This window comes from Photinus pyralis, unplaced genomic scaffold (genome assembly GCF_008802855.1).
Source record: "Photinus pyralis isolate 1611_PpyrPB1 unplaced genomic scaffold, Ppyr1.3 Ppyr1.4_LG6, whole genome shotgun sequence".
Classification (NCBI taxonomy): Eukaryota; Metazoa; Arthropoda; class Insecta; order Coleoptera; family Lampyridae; genus Photinus; species Photinus pyralis.
In genome coordinates, this window is record NW_022170663.1 from 33,991,285 (window position 1) to 34,016,511 (window position 25,227).

The 25,227-nt window shown below is 38.2% G+C and overlaps 2 protein-coding genes across 4 annotated transcripts in view; both read left to right on the forward strand.

The window, feature by feature from the left end:
* Positions 1–25,227, forward strand: part of LOC116174767 (serine/threonine-protein kinase N) — a 72,820-nt gene that overhangs the window by 40,656 nt on the left and 6,937 nt on the right. For 2 of the 3 annotated variants that reach the window (XM_031492753.1, XM_031492752.1), the window contains 8 exons: positions 9,007–9,254; positions 9,305–9,529; positions 19,173–19,419; positions 22,930–23,188; positions 23,237–23,402; positions 23,449–23,817; positions 24,250–24,417; positions 24,508–25,221. In XM_031492753.1, coding sequence (XP_031348613.1) covers positions 9,007–9,254; positions 9,305–9,529; positions 19,173–19,419; positions 22,930–23,188; positions 23,237–23,402; positions 23,449–23,817; positions 24,250–24,417; positions 24,508–25,221 — 2,396 coding nt within the window. The remainder of the gene's footprint in view (positions 1–9,006; positions 9,255–9,304; positions 9,530–19,172; positions 19,420–22,929; positions 23,189–23,236; positions 23,403–23,448; positions 23,818–24,249; positions 24,418–24,507; positions 25,222–25,227) is intronic. The other variant, XM_031492754.1, reaches the window with a different exon arrangement.
* Positions 15,534–19,160, forward strand: LOC116174769. The gene is made up of 2 exons (XM_031492755.1): positions 15,534–17,230; positions 17,696–19,160. Exons 1-2 carry the CDS (start codon positions 16,340–16,342, stop codon positions 18,941–18,943), a joined length of 2,139 nt encoding a protein of 712 aa, XP_031348615.1. The 5' UTR covers positions 15,534–16,339; the 3' UTR covers positions 18,944–19,160.

The following is a 25,227-nucleotide window of genomic DNA, read 5'->3' on the forward strand; positions in this document are numbered from 1 at the left end:
ACGTTACATCGTGACCAAACCGAGTTCACATTTCTTGCGTATGCGCAGTATATGGATCGGATTTAGACAAACCTAGGAAAAATGCGTGGGGAATCGCAAAAAAATTATCAAAGTCGTCGTGTGAAATCGAAGAGACTTCAGCGCATTTTTGTGTGGCAGATCAGTATTCTATTAGCCACCTTCGACTCAACCATCAATAACAGATCTTGTCGAAGGCTACTACATTCACTAACCGTTTCCCACTTTCCGCGTGCACCTGCAATTCGCTTTTAAAGTTAAAATCGTGTCGGGGGCTACCACATTCCCCTTTGACGGTAGCCACTTCCGACGTCCCGTTCACCCGCAATTCGCTTCTATTGGCTACACGAGAAAGAGAGACAGCGATTCGAGATTTACGAAACGTTAAACCGCGTGAGTTCGCAACAGAAGGTAAAGGGCACCCGAAGTTGACTACTTCTCGAAGACGCGCGCGCGCGCCTCGCAAAAGGTCGTTAATTTCGCCCCTAGGACAAAAAACAAAATTCCGCCACGCAGGAGTTGTGCGCGTTTACAACATCTTTCCGACGACACAAATTTGAAAAGAATCGGACCAAAACTGTAGTAGAAGATAGGAAAAAACTGAAAAACCTTCACGTTAGTATACTACGCTCGAGGATGACGCCCAGATGTCGCCAACCCCACATCATGTAGCCATGTCCCTAAGGTTGACAAATTTCACGGCCTTGTAGATACACGTACACCCGTTGCCTTTCTACAAGAGTTCCTCTACGCGCCCACATTTGCAGCCAGCCAGCCAAAGTGAGATTAAAAGCTACTTTTTACAAATAAATTTGCAAAAATGCGCTAAAAACACACGTGACCATCTACCTAAAGTGATGGGTTAATGATTTTTGGAGGTGCCTACTCCGGAATTGACCCTACGGATTGGGAAATCCTAATTCGGAGTAGCCGGAAGAATACTCGAAACTGATCTAAGGAAATTCCCATCTCTGCCTCAAATGAAAAATTCTTACCTCAGTCCAGGTTCGAACAACCGATCTCCGGCTATGTAGCCCAATGCTCTATTACGGAGCCACATAGGCCGATAGAAATTGTGCATAACGCTTGTGTAGATAGACCCTATTTTAAACGTAGTATAAAAAATTGTTTGACACTCAGTTCTTGATGTATTCACACTTGAGCCACCAATATATAATAATAATAATAACCCTACATAACTTCACCAGACACTAATCGTTACTTGAGTTTCATCCGTGCGATTAGTTAACCAGGCTAGACCTGAGTTCTCACAAGAAACACCGACCATAATAATAGCTTTTATTGAATATTGTAGGCTCTTACACCATATTCAATTGGAATGCACAGGGTCAGATAAACTGAAGACAGATATCTGTTCTTCCCCCTGTAACCATAATAAAATCTAGGTAAAAAATATAATTGCAATGACAACCATATACAGGGTGTTACACGACCGTTCGAAAAAAAAAAATCGGGTTGTAGAGGGCATCAAAACAAGCACTTTTTCCAAATAAACCGAGGGTCCAACGTGTTTCGTTTGGGAGCCACCCCCCAAAGAGTGTTGAAATCTGCATTTCTTCTTTAATTTTTTTCTCAGCAACCATAAGAGTTACAAAGTCGGGTGGCATGTCTTTGAATAGGTTTTGGGTATGCTCTTTCCGATTTTGCAATTTTTTTTTCAAAATTCCTACCCCTAAAGGGCGCACCCCTAAACTAGGGTGCAAAAAAATTCTGATTTCGACGAAATTTGGTATCTGGGGTTTTTTTAACATGAAAATCACGAATCTGAAATTAGTTTTTGAAAATTCGAAAAAAAAAGTTCCACTGCAATTCTTGGCGGGACAACGAAAATAGAGATAATTCCACGAAATTTGTTGTGTACATACTAAACGAGTTAAGGAACAAAACTGTCGAACAGTTTTTTAAAATAACTTTTCAAACAAAAGTTATACTCATTTGAATGTTGGTCCTTCGGGTCGCGAAGTTCCCAAGCCTACTAGTAAGCCATAATTTCGCATGTGTTGGTTGACAATGTCGCAAAAACAAAAGATTAACGGTTTGAGTCGATATTTTGTTATTTGGAATTAATTCGGTCATTAAATGATTAAAAAATTCGATGTATCGATTAAAACACCTACCAAGGTATCTTAAAGCGCTGATCGATTATTTATTATCTAAATAAGGTAGGGGAAAAAGTCAAATCACTTTCCGTATGATACTTTTTCACTATGATCAAAAATTTTCATAATCTTAGGTTGAAAAATAACTTCCAAAAGAACACGCTCCTTTTAAGGACAAATTTCCCCTACCTTATTTAGATAATAAACAATCGATCAGCGCTTTAAGATACCTTGGTAGGTGTTTTAATCGATACATCGAATTTTTTAATCATTTAATGACCGAATTAATTCCAAATAACAAAATATCGACTCAAACCGTTATCTTTTGTTTTTGCGACATTGTCAACCAACACATGCGAAATTATGGCTTACTAGTAGGCTTGGGACACTTCGCGACCCGAAGGACCAACATTCTTACACCATATTCAATTGGAATGCACAGTCCCGGTGCACTTTTTTTTTCGAATTTTCAAAAACTAATTTCAGATTCGTGATTTTCATGTTAAAAAACCCCCAGATACCAAATTTCGTCGAAATCAGAATTTTTTTGCACCCTAGTTTAGGGGTGCGCCCTTTAGGGGTAGGAATTTTGAAAAAAAAATTGCAAAATCGGAAAGAGCATACCCAAAAACCTATTCAAAGACATGCCACCCGACTTTGTAACTCTTATGGTTGCTGAGAAAAAAATTAAAGAAGAAATGCAGATTTCAACACTCTTTGGGGGGTGGCTCCCAAACGAAACACGTTGGACCCTCGGTTTATTTGGAAAAAGTGCTTGTTTTGATGCCCTCTACAACCCGATTTTTTTTTTCGAACGGTCGTGTAACACCCTGTATACATAAACAACATAAATATATACTTACTTTGCTCGTAATTAAATATCTGGCTTAAAACTTAAAAAAAATGTCCGGTAAGCAGTCTATAAGTATCTCATCTAGATGTTTTACTTTCCCTCTGTGAGTACCCTCTTATGAGGCTCTCGTGCTGACGTTCTGTTCTTTTCTTTGTAGTAGTGTCCTCCGACACTCCGTTCTCGAGATATGAGGAATTTAAACCGATCTCCATAAGGGGTCGGCGATGAGGGCGGTAGCTCGCAGAAATTTGTAGAGATCTTTCTAGAATTCCATTAAGGATAAAACTAGATTTTATCGAAAACCACTCAATGATCAAGTTATTGTAGTATTAAAATCTGATCGAAGTGGGTCTTGACTGTTCATGTGACCTAACCTGAACCGGTTTTAAATTTTACTTCTCCCGTTCGCTATAGGGACTCAACGTGAATTTTTATACAAAATAAAATCCACCCTACGTTAATATACAGGGGACCGCCTTAATTGCGCTGGCAGTTCGACACGCTTTTCGTTACGGTTCTTTCCGAACAACCAACTTCCCGCTACTTTTCCTTTTTGCGTGAAACTCATTCTACTTGACAACATTGAAGGCACCCGCGCGCTAGCGGCAGTCGCGTGACCGGGTCGCGCCAGCCAAATATAAATATTATGTACAAATGTACACCGCTCACGTGACTGCCAATGCCAGCGACGCCGACGATCAGAGTACGGCCAACTAATTGCATTACATGCAATAAATGGGCGCGCACTAGCAATCGACTATTGACTATTGCTCTTCTAGTATAAAAACAGTCACATCAATCATCGCCCACTGCAAACCTGGTCGCCTGTGCGGTGTACACAAATTATGCTATTATATTTTCATCACTATTTAGCCCATGCGAAGAAAAAGGCATAAGTTTAGCAGTGGGCGGCCACCTGCGACTGTTTTTATACTAGACGACGTTTTCAGTACGTGTGACGTACGTTTGTTAATATGGTAAATCAGAAGAGTTGGCGTAAAAAAGATGCTATCAGTGGATGCACCCAGTTACCTACCTTTTTGTTTTTCTTTTTCTCCCAGTCCAAAATGCCTCGTAGTGAATAAGATGGCGCAACTATTTTAATGACCTATCAGGAAAATTCAAATTTGGCGCAATGGGGCTGGGTGAAGTTGGCCTCCCCCATATTTTCAAAATTAAGTTTTTATGACTTGTCAACTCTTTCTAAGAATTTAGCGGGGTCTCCAGAGGTCCCAGTAAAATTGCAAAATTTTATAAATGAAGGGCAACTGGGCGACAGTTCGACTTCAAACCATACGAACTTTATGCCATAAAGAGAAAACCGCACCCCCGTTATTACCGTGAACATTTAAATATTAGTCTCTCTCTAGGAACTACATTTAACTCAACCCAATTCAGTTTAGGATAATGTGTCATTGTCGATGGCATATAATAAACAAAGCTAGATAACATCAGATAGGACAGTCTAATGTGGGTTATATGGATCGTCTGTTATATTTACTTTTCTTATCTATTTCCGTAGAGGCAAGCTCGTGGGAGCCGCTTAAAAACGTGTACATTATGCGTCTTAAGGAGAAGTATGTGGAATATTTATAAACTTTTTATTTGTTATTAATGGAAACTTAATGCATTCGGCAAGGTTGCTTTAATAATTTCGTAATCATCCGATAATTGCTAGTCTGAGACTCGCTAATGTACTACATAATTTCCATGGTAAAGGTATTAATTACGAAAAATAAATTATTTTTTTTAGTGTGATGAGCCATTTGATTTATACTAAAATGTGCGGACCTTGCATCATTTGAAATAGGAAATAAGATAGTGTGTACCTACCTACAACGGTGTAATTATAATTAAATTTAAAAACGTGCTATTATCTACCATAAGCGGGGTTTCACAAGGATCATTTTGGGGCCGTTGTTATTTTTATTAATTATATGTGTAAGTACACTGCGTTTTGCGCAACTTCCGAATTTTGTTTTGACGTCCAGTGAGGATATTAACGCCACGCAAATTAATTGTACTTATTACACAATGTTTAACGTACTTAGTTACGGCCAGCTATTAATAAATATCGAACTGCAAATTACGTACAAAACGATCGGCAAAAGTTGCAACAATGATCGGAATGAAGAAGACCGTTAGCGGGAGATAGGATCCTTTGGTGCAGTGACCTTGAGTGAGAGACTACCGCGGATAGGATCATAAATTCGACGGCCTACTAAATTGCGTAGGTGTAAAAAAGTGATCCAACATTTATTGTTACGTCTTGAAATGTCCCAAGTTAAAAATAGAACGGATAGACCAAAATGGGATATCCAATGGGAAATCCTATTTGAATATCAATAGAGGTTAACGATCACTGACCTAAGGTTTTTTTACTGTGTGAATTACTTTTATCCGAAATTTAAATTTTTTTAGATCTTAATCGAATTTAATTATTCGCCTCCGTCATTTTTTTTGCATACAAATGCCTTTTTGGGAATCCATCAGATAGTATTTCGTTGCGATTGAGGGCTATAGAGAAGACTATTTGTCATTTAGACAAATTATAGTCACATAAACGAAAGGCCGTTGTCTACTGAAATTGTCAGTCAAGACCGTGACGTTAACTTAAATTCAATCGCGACATGATCTAAGGCTAAGGTAACCGATTGATTCTTCTAAAAACTATCCGCTAAATGACCTATTTTTTGGCAAAATCAATCCCAAGCAAATGCAAAAATAAAAATCACCAAAATTACTTTTTTGAGCGCATTTTCTAATTCATTTTGGAAGGCGCTTTTATGGCCACTTTATCCTTCCGTCCGAGGCCTTAACTACTCCTACAGTTTTCAAGATATTTAGTTCGTTCTTTTTGCATTCGGTAGTTTACAGCTTTGGCATCTCAACTCAGCAAAGAAAATTTTTGACGATCAAACCGTGGAAAGTGAACGTTCTTGTTTATAGAGATATTTTTTTGAAATTGTAACCAAAGATTCTTCTAGTAAAGACAAGCATATCGCATATTGTAAAAATCAAATGTGCGCATGCGCAAACTGCGCAATGTCAACTTTCTTATTCATAGAGATATTTTTGAAATTTTAACCACAAATACTTCTAGTAAAGACAAGCATATCGCATATTGTAAAAAATCAGATGTCCGCATGCACAAACTGCACAATGTCATTTTTATTATTTATGGATATTTTTTAATTTTAACCAAAAATTCTTTTAGTAAATCGCATATCGCGGATTGTAGAAATCATATGTAGGTGAAATTTTAACCAGATGAGAAAATCTTATAGCCCCGTCGATTTTTGGTGTCTACACAAATTCTGAAAATGAATTTTTATAACACTTCGGACAAGTTCAAATAATTCCAAACAAATATTAAAGATAAAGGCTCAAAAAATTGGACAAATTTCGAAAATTGAAAAAAAATTTGGGACTCGAAAAATTAAAAAAAAATTGTTTTGCTCGTGCCCTCGTGGAAAAATTGGATTATTGAAAAATTTTAAAAATTTAAAAGATCACAAACTTTTAAAAAATGTAAAACCCTCTTGTTGTGGTTACTATGAATAGTGACAAATTTCTTTGGAAAATGAGTTTGATGGGAACCTCAAAAGCGGCAGAGCGGATTAATAATGGAATAAGTGAAAACAATCTTGGAAATTTAAGAAAATTCTAGCAGTATATTATTTCAAACTCGTTGCACTTCAATACTATTACAGATAATAAACCTGATTATTAAAAAAATTACGAAAAATTTGTTTGGAAAAATCAAATAATTCTATGAGGAGCGGTTATTGAATACTGATCCTAATCATGAAAACCAATTCGAACTGACCCCAAAATAGAGCGACCTGTATTTAATACACGATTTGAAGTATCGACGAAATTTCGGAAAATTATAAAGGAAATTCCAAGGGCATTAATACTATACATATGCGACAAATTCGAGTATTTCAAAAAACATTTCGAAGAATATTAAAAAAATTGAAAGGCTTACGCAAACATTCGAAGACGAGATTGAAATTGAAAATTCATACGAATCTGAAAAAAAATGTGAAAGGTGAAAATACAGGAAAATTAGTCAAAATTCGGAAATTTAGAGAACTATGGTGCGCATCTTAAAATGTGATGCTAGAAGGTGAAAATGAAATGCTTATGGCATTCTCACTCGATGTTAAGGATGTTCGGAAAAATGAACGTAGGTAATTCAGAAAAATTTAGCAAGTTTTCAATAATTCAAAACATGCAGAAAAATTTAAGAAAACAATCGCAAATAAAATCAGAATATGAAAATAAATGTTTGATGATTCAAGTTGTGAAAATGTTTAAAAATGACGGGCGCAAAAATTCGGCGTTTAAATTAAGAAAATTTTGAAAACTTACTTTGTATTTGATTACAGAAAAATTCTAAAATCATAAATATTCGAAATCCGAGAGACTTTCAAATAATTCAAAACAATTAAAGGAACATAAAAAAATGAAGATTCGAGGAATTCGATAAATTGCAAAAATTGCAAAAGAAACATATAACATAATAAATAATTAAAAAATGAGACAAATTCGAATAATTCAAAATTTTGAGAAATTCGAAAAATTTTTTAAAAAGATTCTTTTGAAAAATTCAAAAAATTCTAAATAACTGCTCTCCACTTTCATTTTTCTTATATGTATTAATGTGTTTTTTTTCTCTTTGTTATAATGGGCAACCGTAAATAAATAAATATAAAAAATATTCTCCATATCGTAAAAAATTAAAGCCCGCGCAAAATCTAAATGAAAGTTCATACAAATTTGAAAATTTACGCAACTTTGAAAAAAAAATTTGAAAATTTAAAAAAACTTGTTGCAGCGGCCATTAAAATTTGATTCTACCTTGAGAAAATCGGTTCAAAATGGCGCTAAAACGCAGCGGATGAACGATCTCCTTTTAATACAACTGGAAAACCTAGTGGCGTTCTCCGCCGATTTTAAGAATCTTCGCATAATCTTAATATGTAAAACAAAGTCCTGTTTGTTACACCACTTATAACTCAAGAACGGCGATTTTTATGATCTTTGATTTGTTGGATTCGTCTAAGACCCGAATAGCAAAATAACTGTTAAAATATTTTTAAAAAACCACGAAAAAACTGCAGAAAATGATTACAAAAGTAACTAGTAGCGTCTAGAAACGAGCGGACGGACGGACGGACAAAGTGGCCACAATAGCGCATTTTTTTTTATTGTGGAAATGCGCTAAAAACGACAAGTAATAACAACCGTGAAATTAAAAACTATCAACTTAACAATAATGACCAATAAACACTTGCCGCTTAACAATACGCAATACTATGCGATCAAAAATGAGTTGCTGTCGAGTCACCTTTGGAATTTTTATTTAAATGGAAAATCGTACTTAACAACATGTTTTAAAACAGCTGCGATCATACAAGTCTTCAAAAAAATTGAAGATTAAAAAATTCCAAAGAACTTAACTTTTTCATTCAATTTTAGTGCTTAATTTGCGAAAAATTCAAATAACACAAAAATCTGAAGAAGAATCATTTAGAAAAATTCCTGGTGGTGGATCTTAAAAGTTGACCCTAAAATATAGCAGACGAGAGTAGGAATTGGGTAATTGTAATTTAGAAAATTTGAAAAACACAAAAAATTAAAAAATAGAAAACTGAAGAAATTTAGCTAGTGTTCCTCTAATTGCTCGGACATTTTGGGTACTTTTCGTGGGTTGCTCTTAGAAAAGTTATTGGGGGGATTGATATCTTTCAACTTACTGGTGATCAAAATCGTAACCTTAGAATTAAAAAAATTGGGAAGGGGATGTTAAAATGTCAATCTGTCTCAGATTGTCCTCAGGTTAGCCCACTGTTCATCGTATGCAGTATGGAATACCATCTTATCTTGATTCGAAATGCGTGAAATAAAAAATTTGAAAGTTTGTGTTCAAAGATTAGAATGCTATTGCATTTGAAACAAACCATTTCTCTGGACCATTTAAAATTAATATCACAACTTTTGTTGCAGATACACCCCTATCGTCTCCTCTATCTTCACACCCGCGCAATCAAGATGGCCTCAGTCAGGACCCCAGATTAATAAACTTAGAAAAGCAACTAAACATAGAATTAAAAGTAAAAGAAGGGGCGGAGAACATGATTAGAAGTATTACGGGAGGACCTCATTCCAGGGATAAGAAACTTCTTGCCGAAGCTCAGCAGATGCTTCAAGATTCTAGGGTCAAAATTGAATATCTCAGGATGCGAATATTAAAAGTGAGTGCCTTGCTCGAAGAAGATTAGGGTAATCTCATTTTCATTTTCAGATGAAAAATAATTTAAATAATAAGCAACACATGTCGATGATAGAAATTTCGCCCGTCAACGGTGAGATTACGTCCCGAGAGCTGGAGCAGTCTTTAGAAGAACGAATCGAAGAGCTGCGCCATAGGTTGAGGATCGAGGCAGCTGTTGTGGACGGTGCCAAAAACGCGATTCGATTCTTACAGAACGGTAATAAGGACAAAACCGAAAAGAAGGCTTTATCCGAGGTAAGATTCGTTTATAACGTGGATCGAGTCACAATTTTGGTATGACGAAGAGTGCTAAGGTTATTACACTAAAAGGGTGGGGATGTTTATGCAAATAGAACTGAATGAATTTTGTTTAACCAAATTGATTACCCTATTTACATATCTTAAGTAGCCGAGTGTTTTGATTTGGTAATCATCCACAAGGCCATATGTAAACACATCAAAGTCCTCAATGTGATGTAATTGGTTTTTATTGATCAAATGAAGCGATAAAAAAAAATAGTTAAGACAATCAATCAAGTGTCAGGTGTTTCTTTTTTTTTTAATTAAAAAAAATTACAAACGCATTTCAGGCGACTCTGATATTTTTACTAATTTCAATTTTATGTAAATAGCGAAATCGGGTTTTTGCAAATGACCACGGTATGTTAGGCAACCGAAGTTGCATGTAGGCAAACAATATTGACGACCGTATTTTAAACAAATAGTGGATGATAACCGTTCAATAGAATGTTGTATTGTTATTGATATAATTTTAAACATTCCTATGAGCTGTCAAAGTTATAGTTGATCCTATTTGTAAAGGCTGATCATTGATTTTATCTGATGAAGACATGTTGCACTCCTGACTCATTGCACACTTACGACTAGTAATTCAATCGTTTTAAGATGAGGATCAGTCCAGAGCTGTCTTATCATCAAAGGGTCTTTCTTGGATCAGTGCGTATCCATCCAGTTGCCAGGAGTCTATACCTTATGTTATGTCGATCCAGTGTACTGTCTATATACCGATTTCCTCCTTAGCTCAAGGAGCTTTTTATCTTATGGTTGTTCTAAGGTTGCTTTAAGGTCTAGGCGTTGAGTGGAGGAATTAGGTAGACACGCAAGCTACATAAGACAGATCATAGTCATTTTTATCTCCTACTAAGGATTTCCTTTTTCTATCCAACATACTGGAACGCCAACTGAAAACTTGCCTTTGGGATTTGAGATTCGAAATTTATGAATATTTAATTGTACATAAATAAATCACTATTGAATTTACGTTACAGTATGCCAATGAAATAGAACACCTATTACCTTTGATCTCAACTCTCGGTAGTGGTACCAATTTGAAAATATTTTAGATGAATTTCTCTTATTGGCATTATATTAACGTACTGTAAAATTTTCAAAATATTTCGAGATCTGCTTTTCAGGATATAGATAGCTGGCACCTTGTATAAGCAACTCAACTTTATCCAAATGTATGAAATAAAAGAAAGGTTTATATACCTTAAGCTTTTTTATTTGGCTGCATAGGAGCAGTACAGATCCTCCAAAGGTATGAAAAGTTTGAACAGGCCAAAATTCGAAACAGAAATCATTTGCAATTTTTGTGTTAGGTGGTTTTCGGGGTTGATGCTTACGAATTTGCTGCCAAAATTGCAAATTGCAGATCTGATATATGGTGTCGTATTATGCAAAAAATTTGCCACTTTGTACTAGAAGGTTTTCAGGGTCGTTGATTACGGATCCGATGTCAAAATTCAAAATGGCGGATTTAATATGGTGTCCGTATTATGCGAAAAATTTGAATTTTTAAAGAAATGATTTGTAACTTTGTACCAGGGAGTTTTTGGGGTCGCTGATTACAAATCCCATGTCAGAATTACAAAATTCAAAATGGCGGACCCAATATGGCATCGTATTGTGCTAAATGCCATTTGGTTTTGATGGATTATATTTGCTCCAAGCACTTTTACACGTTTATAACTTTTCCCTTTGTCCCGACTGAAAGTATAAAGAGGGGACTTAGGGTACAGGACGTTACTGTGAACGGTTTTCACTTCTTAAAGGATTCCTGTACCCAACTTAATGATAAAAAAAGCCCCAACTAGGAACTGTGAGTCGATCAAAATAATAAAAACTGACATGATGACTATTTTTTGTAGAAAAACCCATATTTGTTTCCTGTTAGAATGCCAGAATTTGTGTATTACGTATGTATATCTTCAACCAAATTCTAGAAACTGGTGTATGAGCAGAAATACTAAATACTGCAAAAGTAATTCTTGCTTTTAAATATGGAGACCCCACTGAGATAGTTAATTATACCTAGATCGATATCTTTCTTGTCAATCGTTTCTAAGCTACTAGAAAAAATTACGAAGGTACGGCTAATCAGTTTCTGAAATTAAAAACAGTTTCTCAACATGGCTTTCGCAAAACTGAAATGGCACGACCAAGAACTGAACATGAAATTAATTAATTAATTTTTTTTAATTTAAAAATTTTAGAATTCGCCGTTTTATTGCCCCAGCTATCGACATCGATCAAAGCGCAATCTACAGAGTGTAGCACCTAAGATCCCCGGAGCATAACTCATTTACCATAAAAGATACCGAAAAAAGTCTTAGAGCAAAATTGTACACAATTACCGCCGGCATGTTTCCAAAATATTTTTGATCACCAGGGGCGTGTTGTATTCCAGTGGCGTATCAAACTTGCATTTTTTTAAATGGAACACCCCAAATTTTATTATTGATTTGAAGAGGCCGGGACATTTCGCCGAATGCCCACAACGCCGACACGATTTTTTGAAGGTCCATATCGCCGACTAGGGACACTACGCCGACCGTGCCCACTTCGCCAACGGACACTACGCCGACCGTGCCCACATCGCCGACAAGTGAACAAGGGACACTAAGCCGAACGTGACCATAACGTCGACTCATACAACACTTCTTAATCAAGCTGGACGGTGTGCAACACCAAGTAGCTTTTGAGGTTAGGTTATTGTAGGTTCAGAATATTTTTTTTAACTTTTTTCGAACTACAGACTCATACGAAAATTCTTAATCAAACTGGACGGAGTGTGAAGCAAAGCAGCTTTGGATATTAGGTTATTTGTAGGTTTAGGACATGTTTTTTAAACTTTTTAAAATTTTAAAATACAAACTCATACACTGGACAGATATGAGGGGCCTGGACAGTCGGCGAACAGTCGGCGGTGTGGTCACGCGGTTTAGTGTCCCTTGCACACGTTTCGCGGCGGCAGTGTGGGCACGATCGGCGTAGTGTCCGTCGGCGAAGTGGGCATGGTCGGCGTTGTGTCCCTTGCACACTTGTCGACGATGTGGGCACGGTCGGCGTAGTGTCCCTAGTCGGCGATATGGACCTTCAAAAAATCGTGTCGGCGTTGTGGGCATTCGGCGAAGTGTCCTAGACCCTGGGAGTACTTAAAAAATACTTATGTTTTAGTGTAACATGTTAAACCCAACTTTAACGATTTCGCTGTTGTAACCTTTTTTCATCAAAATTTGACAGTTTTTTGAAATTTTTTTTTAGAGAAACTAAATCGCACAGGCGACTAATTTTTGGACTGAGGCACAGGTCCTCTTCCACAATCACATCATTTTTTTTAGGTACTTTATCGAAAAATCAAATGTTTGATTGACCTTCGCTAAATGTCAAATTTTTAAAAAAATTCAAATGGCACCTCCCTAAACAAATTATACCTCTGGGTAGCCAAAACTACAAATTTTCCACTGATATAAACAAACCCAACATTCCATAAGAAAATTTCAGAGAAAAACCAAGTCGAAACACCAATTTGTAAAAAAAGACGTTCTTTTCCGAATCCAAGTGTGCCATGATAAAACAAAAGATGTTCAATTCTCACAATTAACAGTACAGTGTCGGCAGTGTATGATTGTTTTTTAATCAGCGTTTCAAAAACGTTCCAAACATAAGCAGAGCTGGTTGATATGGTGTTTATTCTTGGAGAATGTTACTGGAAATGTTTGATGACGTCAGAAGCGTATGCTGGGAGATATCCTGGAGTCACACCTTCAGATCCACACGTGTTTCAAAAGCTGTTGGATTGATTTACAGCTACAGGGAGTGTAAAACTACCCAGGAAAATTAAACTGACACCGGTTTGGGAGATCATGAATTGCAAGTTCTCGGGGTGGCTGTTGACAATCGTCATATTAGTGTGCGTGAAATTAGTACTCCCAGTAGTTGTAAATTTATCCAACACCTTTTGAGACGCATGTGGATCTGGATGTGTTCTGCCAGGATATCTCCCAGCATATGCTTGTGACGTCATCAAACAATTCCGGTAACAGTCTCCAAGAATAAACTCCATAACAACCAGTTCTGCTTGTGTTTGGAACATTTTCTCAACGCTGTTAATTGTAAGAAATGAATGTCTTGTTTTTTCATGGCACACTTGGGTTCGGAAAAGAACGTTTTTTTACAAATTGGCGTTTCGACTTGGTTTTTCTCTTAATTTTTCTTATGGAATATGTGGTTTTGTTTATATCAGTGAAAAATTTGTAGTTTTGACCACCCAGAGGTATAATTTGTTTAGGGGGGTGCAATTTAAGATTTTAAAAAAATATGACATTTAGCGAAGGTCAATCAAAAACTGTTATTTTTTCGATAAAGTACCTAAAAAAATTATGTGATTGTGGAAGAGGTCTTAACCTGTCTCAGTCCAAAAATTAGCCGCCTGTGAGTTTTTGTTTCTCTCAAAAAAAATTCGAAAAACTGTCAAATTTTGACGAAAAAAGATTATAACAGCGAAATTGTTAAAGTTAGGGGTATAACATGTTACATAAAAAAATAAGTACTTTTCAAGTACATACTCTCCAAATCAGTAATAACATTTGGAGTGTTTTATTTTAAAAAATGCAAATTTGATACGCCACTGGAATACAGCACGCCCCTTGTGATCAAAAATATTTTAGAAACATGCCGGTGGTAATTTTGTACAATTTTTTTTGGTATCTTTTATGGTAAAGGAGTTATGATCCGAGGGATCTAGATGCTACACCCTGTACACAGACTATAAGTTTTTAGGTCCACATAAACAAGACTTACCAAAAGCTGGATCTGTAATAATCACCTCTTTTTCACGAGAATTTATTATCTTTTAGAAAAAAATTAGTTGACCAGTTACTATTTGTATAGGTTGTTAAAATACTCCTTTTTGTTGATTTTTACGGGCTTTCTGATGATCCTAACTACTGTCTTTTACAAAAGATAATAGTTACGGTAGTTTTTTCTTGTATAGAATCTTCAAAAAGTTATTAGTGCTATTACAAGCATTTTTCCTTTCGTCCGTCCGTGTGAGGGACGAGCTCTCGTAGAAAGCTCTTTGATGTCTTGTTTGATAAATATAGGTCCCCACTTAGTCCATTATAAAATGTTTTTTTCCTACCACCTCGGGATAACTTGGGCAAAATTTTCAATTATTCACCAATTTCGTCGGGAAAACGGCAAAACAGATCGAATGAATGCACAGTAATTGGATTTTGTAGTTTTCCTGTCATAGTTCCTTTTTGGTTAAGTTGGTATTTATTACATTTCTTCTTAATTTCGTCGCGGAAACTGTAAAATGTTTGCCTTGCTACACAATAACTAACTTATGTGCTTGTTCCGTCTTTGTCCATTTCGTTGAAAAGGCAGGAAAAAAAGTGCCACTGCAATAGGCTGGAGCAAGATACTAAACTACTTTTGAAAATGGGCTATCACAGCAAGAAGAATGGCGTTTTTAGGTTTTGAAGATCATTAGTTTTACTTAAAATCCTAATGTATGATGTAGCAGATCTCTGGCCAAAGTTTCAAACTAAAGATTTATGATTGATGTAATCACAGATGACTGAGATAGAGAACAAAAAAAGAAATTTATTTGAATGCATCACCATCATAGCCATGTTGATTCAGCAAGATCTAGTTACCCTGGGATGTTTTGTTGAAAAATTAATGTAAAACATTTGATTTTGAAATTTGTCTTGTAAATGTATGTAAATATAGAGTGTGGACACAGCATTGTTTTTCTTTTTTTGTCCTTTTTTTTATCTCATTCAGTAAATATTCAATATGGTGCCAATAATAAAGTAGTAGCCTCTGCGACATCTAGCATATGTTATGAAAATTCTGATAATAGATTCAGATTCTCCGAAAAAAAAGTGCCCGCCGAAGGTGCCAATGGGAGGCATTTTCGATCGTTTAAGTTAGCGAAATTTGAAATTTTTAGTTTTTCGGTGATATCTCAGTTATTTGCAGATTTTTCAAAAATTTCAAATGCATTTTGTTACTCACAGAGAGGGAAAACTTGGAGACTCCAATGGTGGAGTCCATCAATTTGAACCACCCTGTACAAAAGACAATGTATGATCAAAACACAATTTATTCCAGTCATATTCCCATAAAAAATGTACAAAATAACATAGAAACTAGTTCAGGGACATTATTGCACCTGGCTATTTATTTATTGCTGACGAAATTGTATGTTCTATAATTGTTCGCCAAAAACATTTATGTTGCGTCCGCTGTGAAATTGACAACGCGTAATTTGTCGTCCTATAGTGCAACGCGTAACTATGAATTGTTTCATTAAAGAATATCTGGCGAGGTGTCAGCCAATTTTAAATTTAGTTTAAATGATTCGGCGGACAACGAAATCGGCGACGTCGATTTTAGTTTCCTTACTCAATAGTAGAGCAAACGCATAACCGGGGAACGTTCGTGCGGTACCAAAAATAAGTTTGTTTACGGTGAAAGATAAACTGATCGTTACTTTTTTGTTCGCGAATTGCAGTAAACGCGGATGTTTCGAGTGTTTGCCATTAATTAAATTGAATGAGTTTGACGGCTGTAATTCCAAATATAAGCGCGTCCGTATTTTTAGAGACATACCCACCTGCATTCCAAAAAAATGTAATCATGGTAGGAAACATGTTGCTAAATTTAAAGAGATTTCCTCGTCGCGGCGTATGACGTAATACAATCGCATTATGCTTCCATTTTTGAGCTTTTCAATGAGCCATAGGAAGAATGGAAGGAAAATCTAACGATCAGCCGCAGCAGTGGTCGGTCCACGCGCAGTTTACAATTTCTCATCCTGGAATCGACAATCCAAATGCGACACAACATACTTTCGCGGATCGCGATGACAATAGCGTCCGTATGTCATACTCTTGGACACCGCAAGCAAGCCAAGAAACTCCAGTCACAACTACTGCGCCATCGTTTCCGCTGGGTCGCGGTGGTAGCCAAACGGAAAGTGCACCGACTGGCTATGGATTTCAAAGAGGTAACCTTTTGTTTACTTCCATACCACCACGAAGAACCACCGTTCCCGATCCGCATTTACTAAGCGTTGCAAGAAGTGTGGACGATTCGGGATACCACAGCACACTGTCGCCCAATACTGCTTATAACCCAAAATGTAGAAGTACCTGTAGCATAGTTTTGTCTACAACAATTGATGAGCAACCGGAACTGGAAGATCGCGCTCAGGCGCACTGCGAGCGTGCTCACAGTTTAAGGTGTCAAACACCGGCAGTTAAAACCGATCGTCCTTCGAACTTTTACGGTTGTGGCGACCCCTGGTGCCATCACTCTACGTACAGCGATGCCGGTCCGATTTCACCCAGTCTGCGTAGCGAAGCTTCATGTTCAACCGGACAAACCGTGCTGCACAAACCGGCGAAACGGTTTGTAAACGTAGAAGACCGCAAAGACGTAGCCGTGCAAACGTTTGAGATGGTCGACAAGTGCACTTCGCCTTTTCTTTTAAAACCACAAGACAGTTCGGATGAGAGATCCGAAAGAGACAAAGTAAAGAAGCGTTTTTCGTACAACAGTCGCAGTAGGACCGAACCTGTTGCGAGACGATCGCATTCCCAATCTTCCTTTACGCCTGACAGTTTGGACAGTTTTCAGGTAACACTCCCGCTTTTTAACTGGTCCAACAGAGTTTGGTTTTAATCCGGAAATGGTTTTAGTAAATCTAGTGTTTAGAGGTGCTTGTACTTTATGTCCTCAGACGTCTATTGTTCACTTCCTCAGGTTTTTGAACTTGAGGACATAAGGCTCCTCCAACGCGCAGAAGGGAATACTTTTTGACTGATCTGAAATCCTAGTACATTTGTAGTAGTTGTTTGGCTACTTTAAAACGGTTAGGGGTATCTTAAATAATAACTGGCAACAACGCAATTTCAAAACTACATGATAGATAATCTAATCTGTGCAAATGTAACGGTCCCTTTACCAATTCAAGGTGTTCAACGGTCTGATGGCGAACGTTAGAGGACTTTTGGCATATTATTACAGGCACCGACTGGATGACAAAATTATTTCCGGATTTTTCTTGAATTTTCTTGGGTTAAACGGCTGCTTTATTTGTAGCCTCGAAGAAGATTGGTTAGACAATCACAGCGAACTTATCTCAAATCGCCGCCTCCTACAAATACAATGTCGCCCGAATCGAAAACTGGTGAACAGAAAAAACCCAGAACGGTTCACATAGACGTCTACTGTACTGGCACAGAGCAGGAATCGGAAGACTCGGATCACGAAAGTAAGTCAACGTCTTCGCCTCAAACTGTCTTTGAGTCTGAGAAACTTCTAATCACGCACTCCCGCTCGACTAGCAACGATCTGCCAAATAAACTGAAAGAGCCTCCCCCAAAGCTGTTTCAGTTGAAAGCAGAATCTGACGACGACGACACCACCACAGCGTATCCATCGCAAATTAGCTCGTACTCGGCCATAGGTCCCTTATCGAGTTTTTCTTCAAGCATTCCACCGTCTTGGTCCACTTACTCTATGTCACAGGATTTCGATTCGGTCGCAAACACGTCGTGGAAGGACACATTCTCCGACTTTGATAGTGTCAATCGCAGTCGCTCCAGTATCGCGCTCACTGACAGTGTCGACTTCGTTCCTCGGCGATTATCGACGCCGCATAAAAGCGCAAGTATAGACGAACACCCGGAGATACAACAAAATACGCCGAGTTCTGTAAGTCTTAACCCGAGCGACAGTTTCGAGTATGCTAACTCGGAGGACCGATTGAGAATCAAACAAATGGAGCAAATGTGGACGAATCCCCACCTCGCGAACCAGTGGAAGTCGCCGCAAGTGGAACAAAAGCACCTGTTAGAGCAGAAAAAGTTAAAGGAGTACGTGGAGAAACGCCTCGAACCCGCTCGCCTACACAAAATGGAATCGCGCGAGAGCGACTCAGACTCTGACATTTCAGAGAAGGGTTGGAGTGTCGTGAAGGAGTTGACCGTTCCGGAATCGAGCACAAGCGAACACTCCCCGACCTTGAGGTCGCCCAGCGTTCTCGCCCTTCAAGAGAAATTAACCTTAAATCCCACGTTACGGTCTCCATTTATGGTCGTACCTGGAATTTACACCGGTCAACGACTGGTGGCGAAAAAATTCGGACCTGTGGTTAACGTGTTCAAAAAACCTGGCCACCATATCGGGCCGGTTAAGAACCCAGAATGTCAGTGCGACCACTGTCGCGCGTACTTTAACCATTACGGCAGAGGGCGCGCCAGGTCATTTGGCGAGACTGCCTCGACCCTTCCCTGGTTAAATTGGAACCGGGAGTCCTCCAAGTCTAAACAGTCGAATGTCACGTAAACCGCTTTACTTTAAATTTGCCTTTTTTAATGAAAAGTTTAGCAATTCGCATTTTTTATATTTGCATTTACTCTTTTTTTAATTTTTTGTTGTGGTTTAATAAATGCGTTCATTATTTAAGTTTTTTTTAGTCTACACTTTTCGTACATACCAAAACTACTGACATGTAAGTTAGCAAGACCATTCGGGGTTTTCCCATGTATGTAATTGCAGTCGCTTATTTTTCTAGGCTCAAGCGAGCTTATCGGCGAGTAGTAAGAAATTAGATTTATTACGCAAATCGTTGGAATTGCGAAGACAAGAGTTACCACCTGACAGTCCGGCGGCGATGCAGTTGAAACGAGAATTGCAAAACGTTCAAGCGGCGAGTCCTGTTCCTGTTCAGTACACCAGTTTACAGCCGTTTCGGGAGGGCAGTGATGGTAATAAGATGTTGGCAGGTTCGTCTACTTTCAGTCGGTGTGCTGCAGTTACAGGTAGGTAGTATTTTCCTGATCTTCCTATAATATGCGTCAGCTATAATTTTCATGAAAACATTCAAAGAGAACTTCGGGAGGGGAGAGGGCCGAAAAATTTTTTAGGGAAACATTCAAGGGCGGTGCACGGTTAGAACGCGGAGATCAACATTTTTGAAGGGGGATTTTTTCAACGATTTCTAAAACAATGGCAACGTGGCGTATACAAAAATAAGCAAAACCTTGGATGAAAAAATAACTGGATTGCTTGCAAAGTCAAATTTTTGAAGCCAACATCTACAACGCCATCACAGGGCAGTTGTGCGTTTTGTGAAACGAGATTTGACACACTTCAATGTGACGAGATTTAATTTGGGTGTTTTATAGTGGTTTTATGTAATTTTGTGTTAGTTAGTTGTCTTACTTTTATATAATTAATTAAAAACGAGACGCTGAAGTTGTTTTGTAAAAAATGTGATGCAGTTTATAACCTTAAAAACAAGGACATTGAAACTGACACGTTTTTCGCGTAAAGGCTCCCCCAAACCAATGCGAATTATTCGCAGCTGCAGCGATAGCCAACATTCCGCGACGACAGCGGCAGTGAAATTCGCCTAGTGCCTCACACCGTAGCGAATAAATCGTACAAAATGAACATTTATTTATTCATTAATTTTCACGTTTCTTATTAAACCTTGAAGGCAAAAAATTGGCAGTAAAATTGTTTTCATCGCAATGAATGTTTAAAATGTTTGCCTAAACTGCAAGGCAGTGGCGTAACAACTTTCATATAGAAAAATGTTGTAGACAGTCGATATTTACCGAGATATATACTAAATTCCAAACATAAGGGGCACCCTGTATATATTTAAAATATAATATATAAAAATATATATTTAAAAGGAGTTTGTACTTTAAACGCGAAGTGAAGGTATGGGGTACCTTTACATATCTGCCTTGATGAGAGCGAAAAGAGACATGCTATTGAATATGAGCCGGATCAAAAGTCTGGTTTCCGAATACGAGCCGAGTGGCACAAAATTTCCCTACTAAAAATCGTATGCGATTCTTCGTATCTTGTTCGTGAGCTAACGTCACGTTCGTGCTTTTATACACCGATTTGTACGGACAATCCGTGGTCGAGTCAAAATTTTGCTTTTGCTAGTAAGTATCGTAGGTTGATGCGGTTTTCGCGAGCTTGTTTAGGCATCATTTAGCTACTTTTTCATGAAAAAAATCAAACCAATGCATTTCATTTTTTTGAGAAAATTAACCATTTCTGTCGGAATGTCGAAAAAAGCCCTCAAGCGGCGATATGTGAAACTAACAAAACTTTAATATTATAATATTTGCAGCTGAAGAATAACTCTTTTGAACTAACCCGAGTTTGTTTAAATCGGCTTAGCCGTTTGGTAGATACAAGGTGTTTTTTTACGGAAACCTTTGAATACCCCCCACCACTTCATTTTTAGAGATACAGCAAAAATTGTCAAACAAAAAAGGTTCAGAATATCGTCGACCTGGCATTTTTTTGTTAGGTTAATATAGCGAAATTCAGGCGAAACATCACTTTTTTAGATTGCAGTTACGCCCCCTAGCGGCCATTTCAGGAACTTAAAAATATTTTACAGGTTTTTCTCGTGGCCGTTTTAGTAATAACTTTTTTTACCGCAAGCCTCTACGATGGACAGGTTCCCAGATACAGTACCTGGCATTCTCATTTGGCCACCCTGTACAGTTTTATAGATAAAATGAGGTTGTACAAAAGACTTACTCATGAGTAAAAATTAAGAAGAAAGAAAAATATCAAATAAGAATGTCCCAACTAAATAGAAACAATTACCGATTGTACAAGTTTGTATAGGAGAAAATATGCGAAATGGAAAACACATGTAACTTTAAAATGAACGTTAAATGAATTTATTTATGTATCTAAACAATAGGTAACAAAATACTTTCATGATAATTAACAGGACTTTTGGATATATATAATCTGCGTATAAGTATAATTTTCTGATTACTAAACTTTAAACTGGAATAGTTTACTGTAAGTTTTTCGGTAGTTAACTAACATCCATTTCCGATTTTAGGCGCCACGATGGCACAATTATGTTGCATACAGAACACATTTTCCAAAATGCCCGTTAATAATTACCTCCTCGTCCCTCGACAACCGATCCAAAAAATGCTAAGCAACCGCCCCTTTAAAAGCCCTTAAGACGTCTTACAATAGTTCAGTTCTTAAAAAGCTTAAGATCAAGCAATGGATCATCATCAAGGTCAAAATACAAAAGTTTCTTTAATGTCCACTAGGCCGTAGTAATTTTAATTATACAGGGTTGATCATAAACGCGTGGCACACCAATATTGCATTTTGTTAATGGAACACCCTGTATATTATTCGATATTTCAATTCTTCGTACCCAATGTACACAAATGCAATCGTTCCCGAGTTAAAATAAATAAAAGTTGTTTAACATTTTATTTCCCTTAATAAGGCAGCATTCAGTTGTTTTTCATTTTTTAACAATTTCTATTAAAGCTTCCGTTTTTGACATTTTGTTTTGCTTGCGAAACAGAAATCGCGCGATATAAACGCTGTTGACGGCGAAACAAAAATCTCAACGAAAAAATCGTTGCACAATCGCAGTTGCAACGGCAAACTGACGCGTATGTCTGAGCGTTTCCATAAGCCGCAATATAATTACAATGGAGCGAATTTTTGGCAGCAAAAAATTCGCTGCCACTGCGAATAATTCGCGTTGGTTTGAGGTCGCCTTAAAGCTGGATTCACATGCATACGAAATCCGACGATACTGTAATCCGAAAGGCGTATGATTGGTTGAAGAGGAAGGTAGCTGCATAAGCAGTGTACGAAACGCGCAAGACCACGTTTTCGGGCCTGGAGGGAAAGTTATTTAACCCACGAGGTCGGTACTTAGTGATTCCGTGGCTGGAAGACAGGGGAAAGGCACAAAGCACACGCGCTGGGGTGAATGCATACATTCGTATTGGTCGAAGGAGGGGAGTTACGAAAAAACTTAAGGTTGCGCGTGATTGGTCCTGTTCGTGGTGTGTACCAATTGTGCGATACGGAGAACGCGAAGCGGAGCGCGTTGAATTTTTTCGAAAAAATATGCGCTTTTCGGTTTGAAGCTTCCGTTTGAAATTAGGATCTTTTACAATGGCAATAATTGAAAACCAACAGCAGAAGTTTTATAGCTTGGACGTCAAGGTGAAATTCAGGTTCAGGTTCAACCTGAGAAATCAATATTCTCAGAATTGGGTTTGAAGTTCACGCTTGAAATTTGATCCTTTTCTTGCAACTAATGTAATTGACTAAAGAAAGACAGAGTAATTGGAATTCAAATTCGCCTTCAAACTTTTATTAGAGTTAATCAAAGTCCCATTCGCTTCAAAGATCAGTTTCATATTCAATTCATGTGAAAGATTATATTTTAGGTCCATTCTATGACCACAAGATGGCAAAACTTCAATTATAGATACTAAAAACAATTTTCTCTTACGTAGGAATTTTGGAAGTGAGGCTTATGGGTTGTCAAGACTTGTTAGAAGAAGTACCTGGAAGATCGCGTCGAGATCGAGATGCCACTTCAAGCCCGTCAGATCTACGCAATTTTATGAAGGGAGTAACGGGCAGAAGCTCATCTAAAAGTTATAATGTAAAAGACGAAATCAGTAATGAAATTATGGCTGTTATTAAATTAGATAATCAAACCGTTGCTCAAACTAGCTGGAGGCCATGCTCACAACAAGCTTGGGATCAAAGGTAAGCGTTTTCGGTGAATAGTTTCGCTGTTGAACGCGCGCTCTTTAGATTTTCGATTCAATTAGACAAATCGCGGGAGGTAGAAATCGGAGTGTATTGGAGGGATTGGAGGTCACTTTGCGGTGTCAAGTTCTTGAGGTTGGAGGAGTTCATTGATGACGTTCGTCACGGTATGGCCTTGCAGTTAGAACCTCAAGGGTTGTTATTTGCGGAGGTAGGCTCTTTATTATTAAGTCGTAGTTTTAAGATGAAGTGTTTAGATCAAGTTCCTTAACCCGATGATATCCCGACGGCCTAAACTCCAAAGGCAGAGAAAGATATTCAAGCAGGAAGTGAAAAATTTCCCCAGAGCAAACCAAATGAATATTAATGTCGCCACGTGGGGGCGATTATTAAAGCGATCGTCGCCCGGCATTCAACAGAGCAGAAGTATTATCCCGCCACCTAGTCCACCCGAAAAACCCGAAACCCCGGGCGAATCTCCGGAACCCTTCGCCAGCGGTTTGGGCGGTCAAAGGCCGTTAGATTTTGGAATCGAATGCCCTCCCGCTCTTCCGCCGGCACCGATAGCAAAGAAGAGAGCTCCGATAACACCTCCGCCTTTGCCTCCCAGACTTGATTTGGAAGAGGTAAGTAGCTTTGGTATATGTAATGCACCGGTTGGCGGGTTGTCTTATTTATTGGTATACAGTGCTTCCATTAATTTCATATAGTAAGGGGGCTCCCAGTATATTTTGGTCCTATTTGCGAAAATTGGAATGAAGTACATTGAAATTTGGTTTCGCCCGTGGCGCAACGTTCTCTAAAAGGTGTTGAAGCACCGTTCAGGCAAGAGAGAACCTGTGGTCCTTGAACGTAAATGTAAAGTGATAATAACGGCTTTACAACGGAAATTATAAATATCAAAATAATAAACTTGCAATGAAAACTCCTACTTATTTTCAATTAGCTATTGGTTATATAGTAAAAGGTAGACTTTTAATGGACACACTGTATAAGACTCCCCCTGCATTAAGTAGTTGGTGATAGTTGTACTAGAACTGCATGCGACCACTTTTCAGAGTGCTGCACTTCGAGAATTTGATTTCCTAAATAGAGAAGAACGTGAAATGTCCCGATCGGGGCCATTAATTCTGCCTTGCACTCCCACTACCCCAGATGTACCGCCGCCTCCCGAGCAAATGGTACCCCCTAGTCCTCAACCCGTGGTAGAATTTCCCGATGACGAGGTATACACACACTTTTCAAAGCTTTGGCACATTTTCAATTTGCTCTACTGTGGGAAACTGTTGCAAGTAATTACGTTTGTTTTATTATAGATTCCGTTGTATGATCCGGCAAATGTTGTGCGACGACCCGTAGTGAGGGAGTTGAGCTATAGAGATAGCGCTTATGAGTCCCGAAGGCATTCTCAATTTACTGGAATGTGCATGGACAACTTTAAACTTATTAGCGTTCTCGGCAGGGGACATTTTGGCAAAGTGATTCTGACGCAATACCGCAATACAAACGAGTATTTCGCCATCAAGGCTCTAAAGAAGGGCGATATAATCGCCAGGGACGAGGTTGAATCTTTGCTGTCAGAAAAGCGAATTTTTGAAGTCGCGAACTCGATTAGACATCCATTTTTAGTAAATCTATTCGCCTGCTTCCAAACGGAGGCGCACGTCTGCTTCGTGATGGAGTACGCGGCCGGTGGAGATTTGATGATGCACATACACTCGGACGTATTTAACGAACCTCGGGCAGTATTTTACGCAGCTTGCGTCGTCTTAGGTTTACAATTTTTACACGAGAATAGAATCATTTATCGCGATTTAAAGCTCGATAATTTGCTGCTTGATACGGAGGGATACGTGAAAATTGCCGATTTCGGATTGTGCAAGGAGGGCATGGGTTTCGGCGATCGAACGGGCACGTTTTGCGGCACTCCCGAATTTCTGGCGCCCGAGGTGCTCACCGAAACGTCGTACACGCGAGCAGTGGATTGGTGGGGATTGGGCGTCTTGATATTCGAAATGTTGGTTGGTGAGGTAAGT

Coding starts and splice junctions, on each gene's coding strand:
- LOC116174769 (XM_031492755.1), top strand. CDS start 16,340: ATGGAAGGAAAATCTAACGATCAGCCGCAGCAGTGGTCGGTCCACGCG. Junction 17,231..17,695: donor ACAGTTTGGACAGTTTTCAG/GTAACACTCCCG, acceptor CTTTATTTGTAG/CCTCGAAGAAGATTGGTTAG.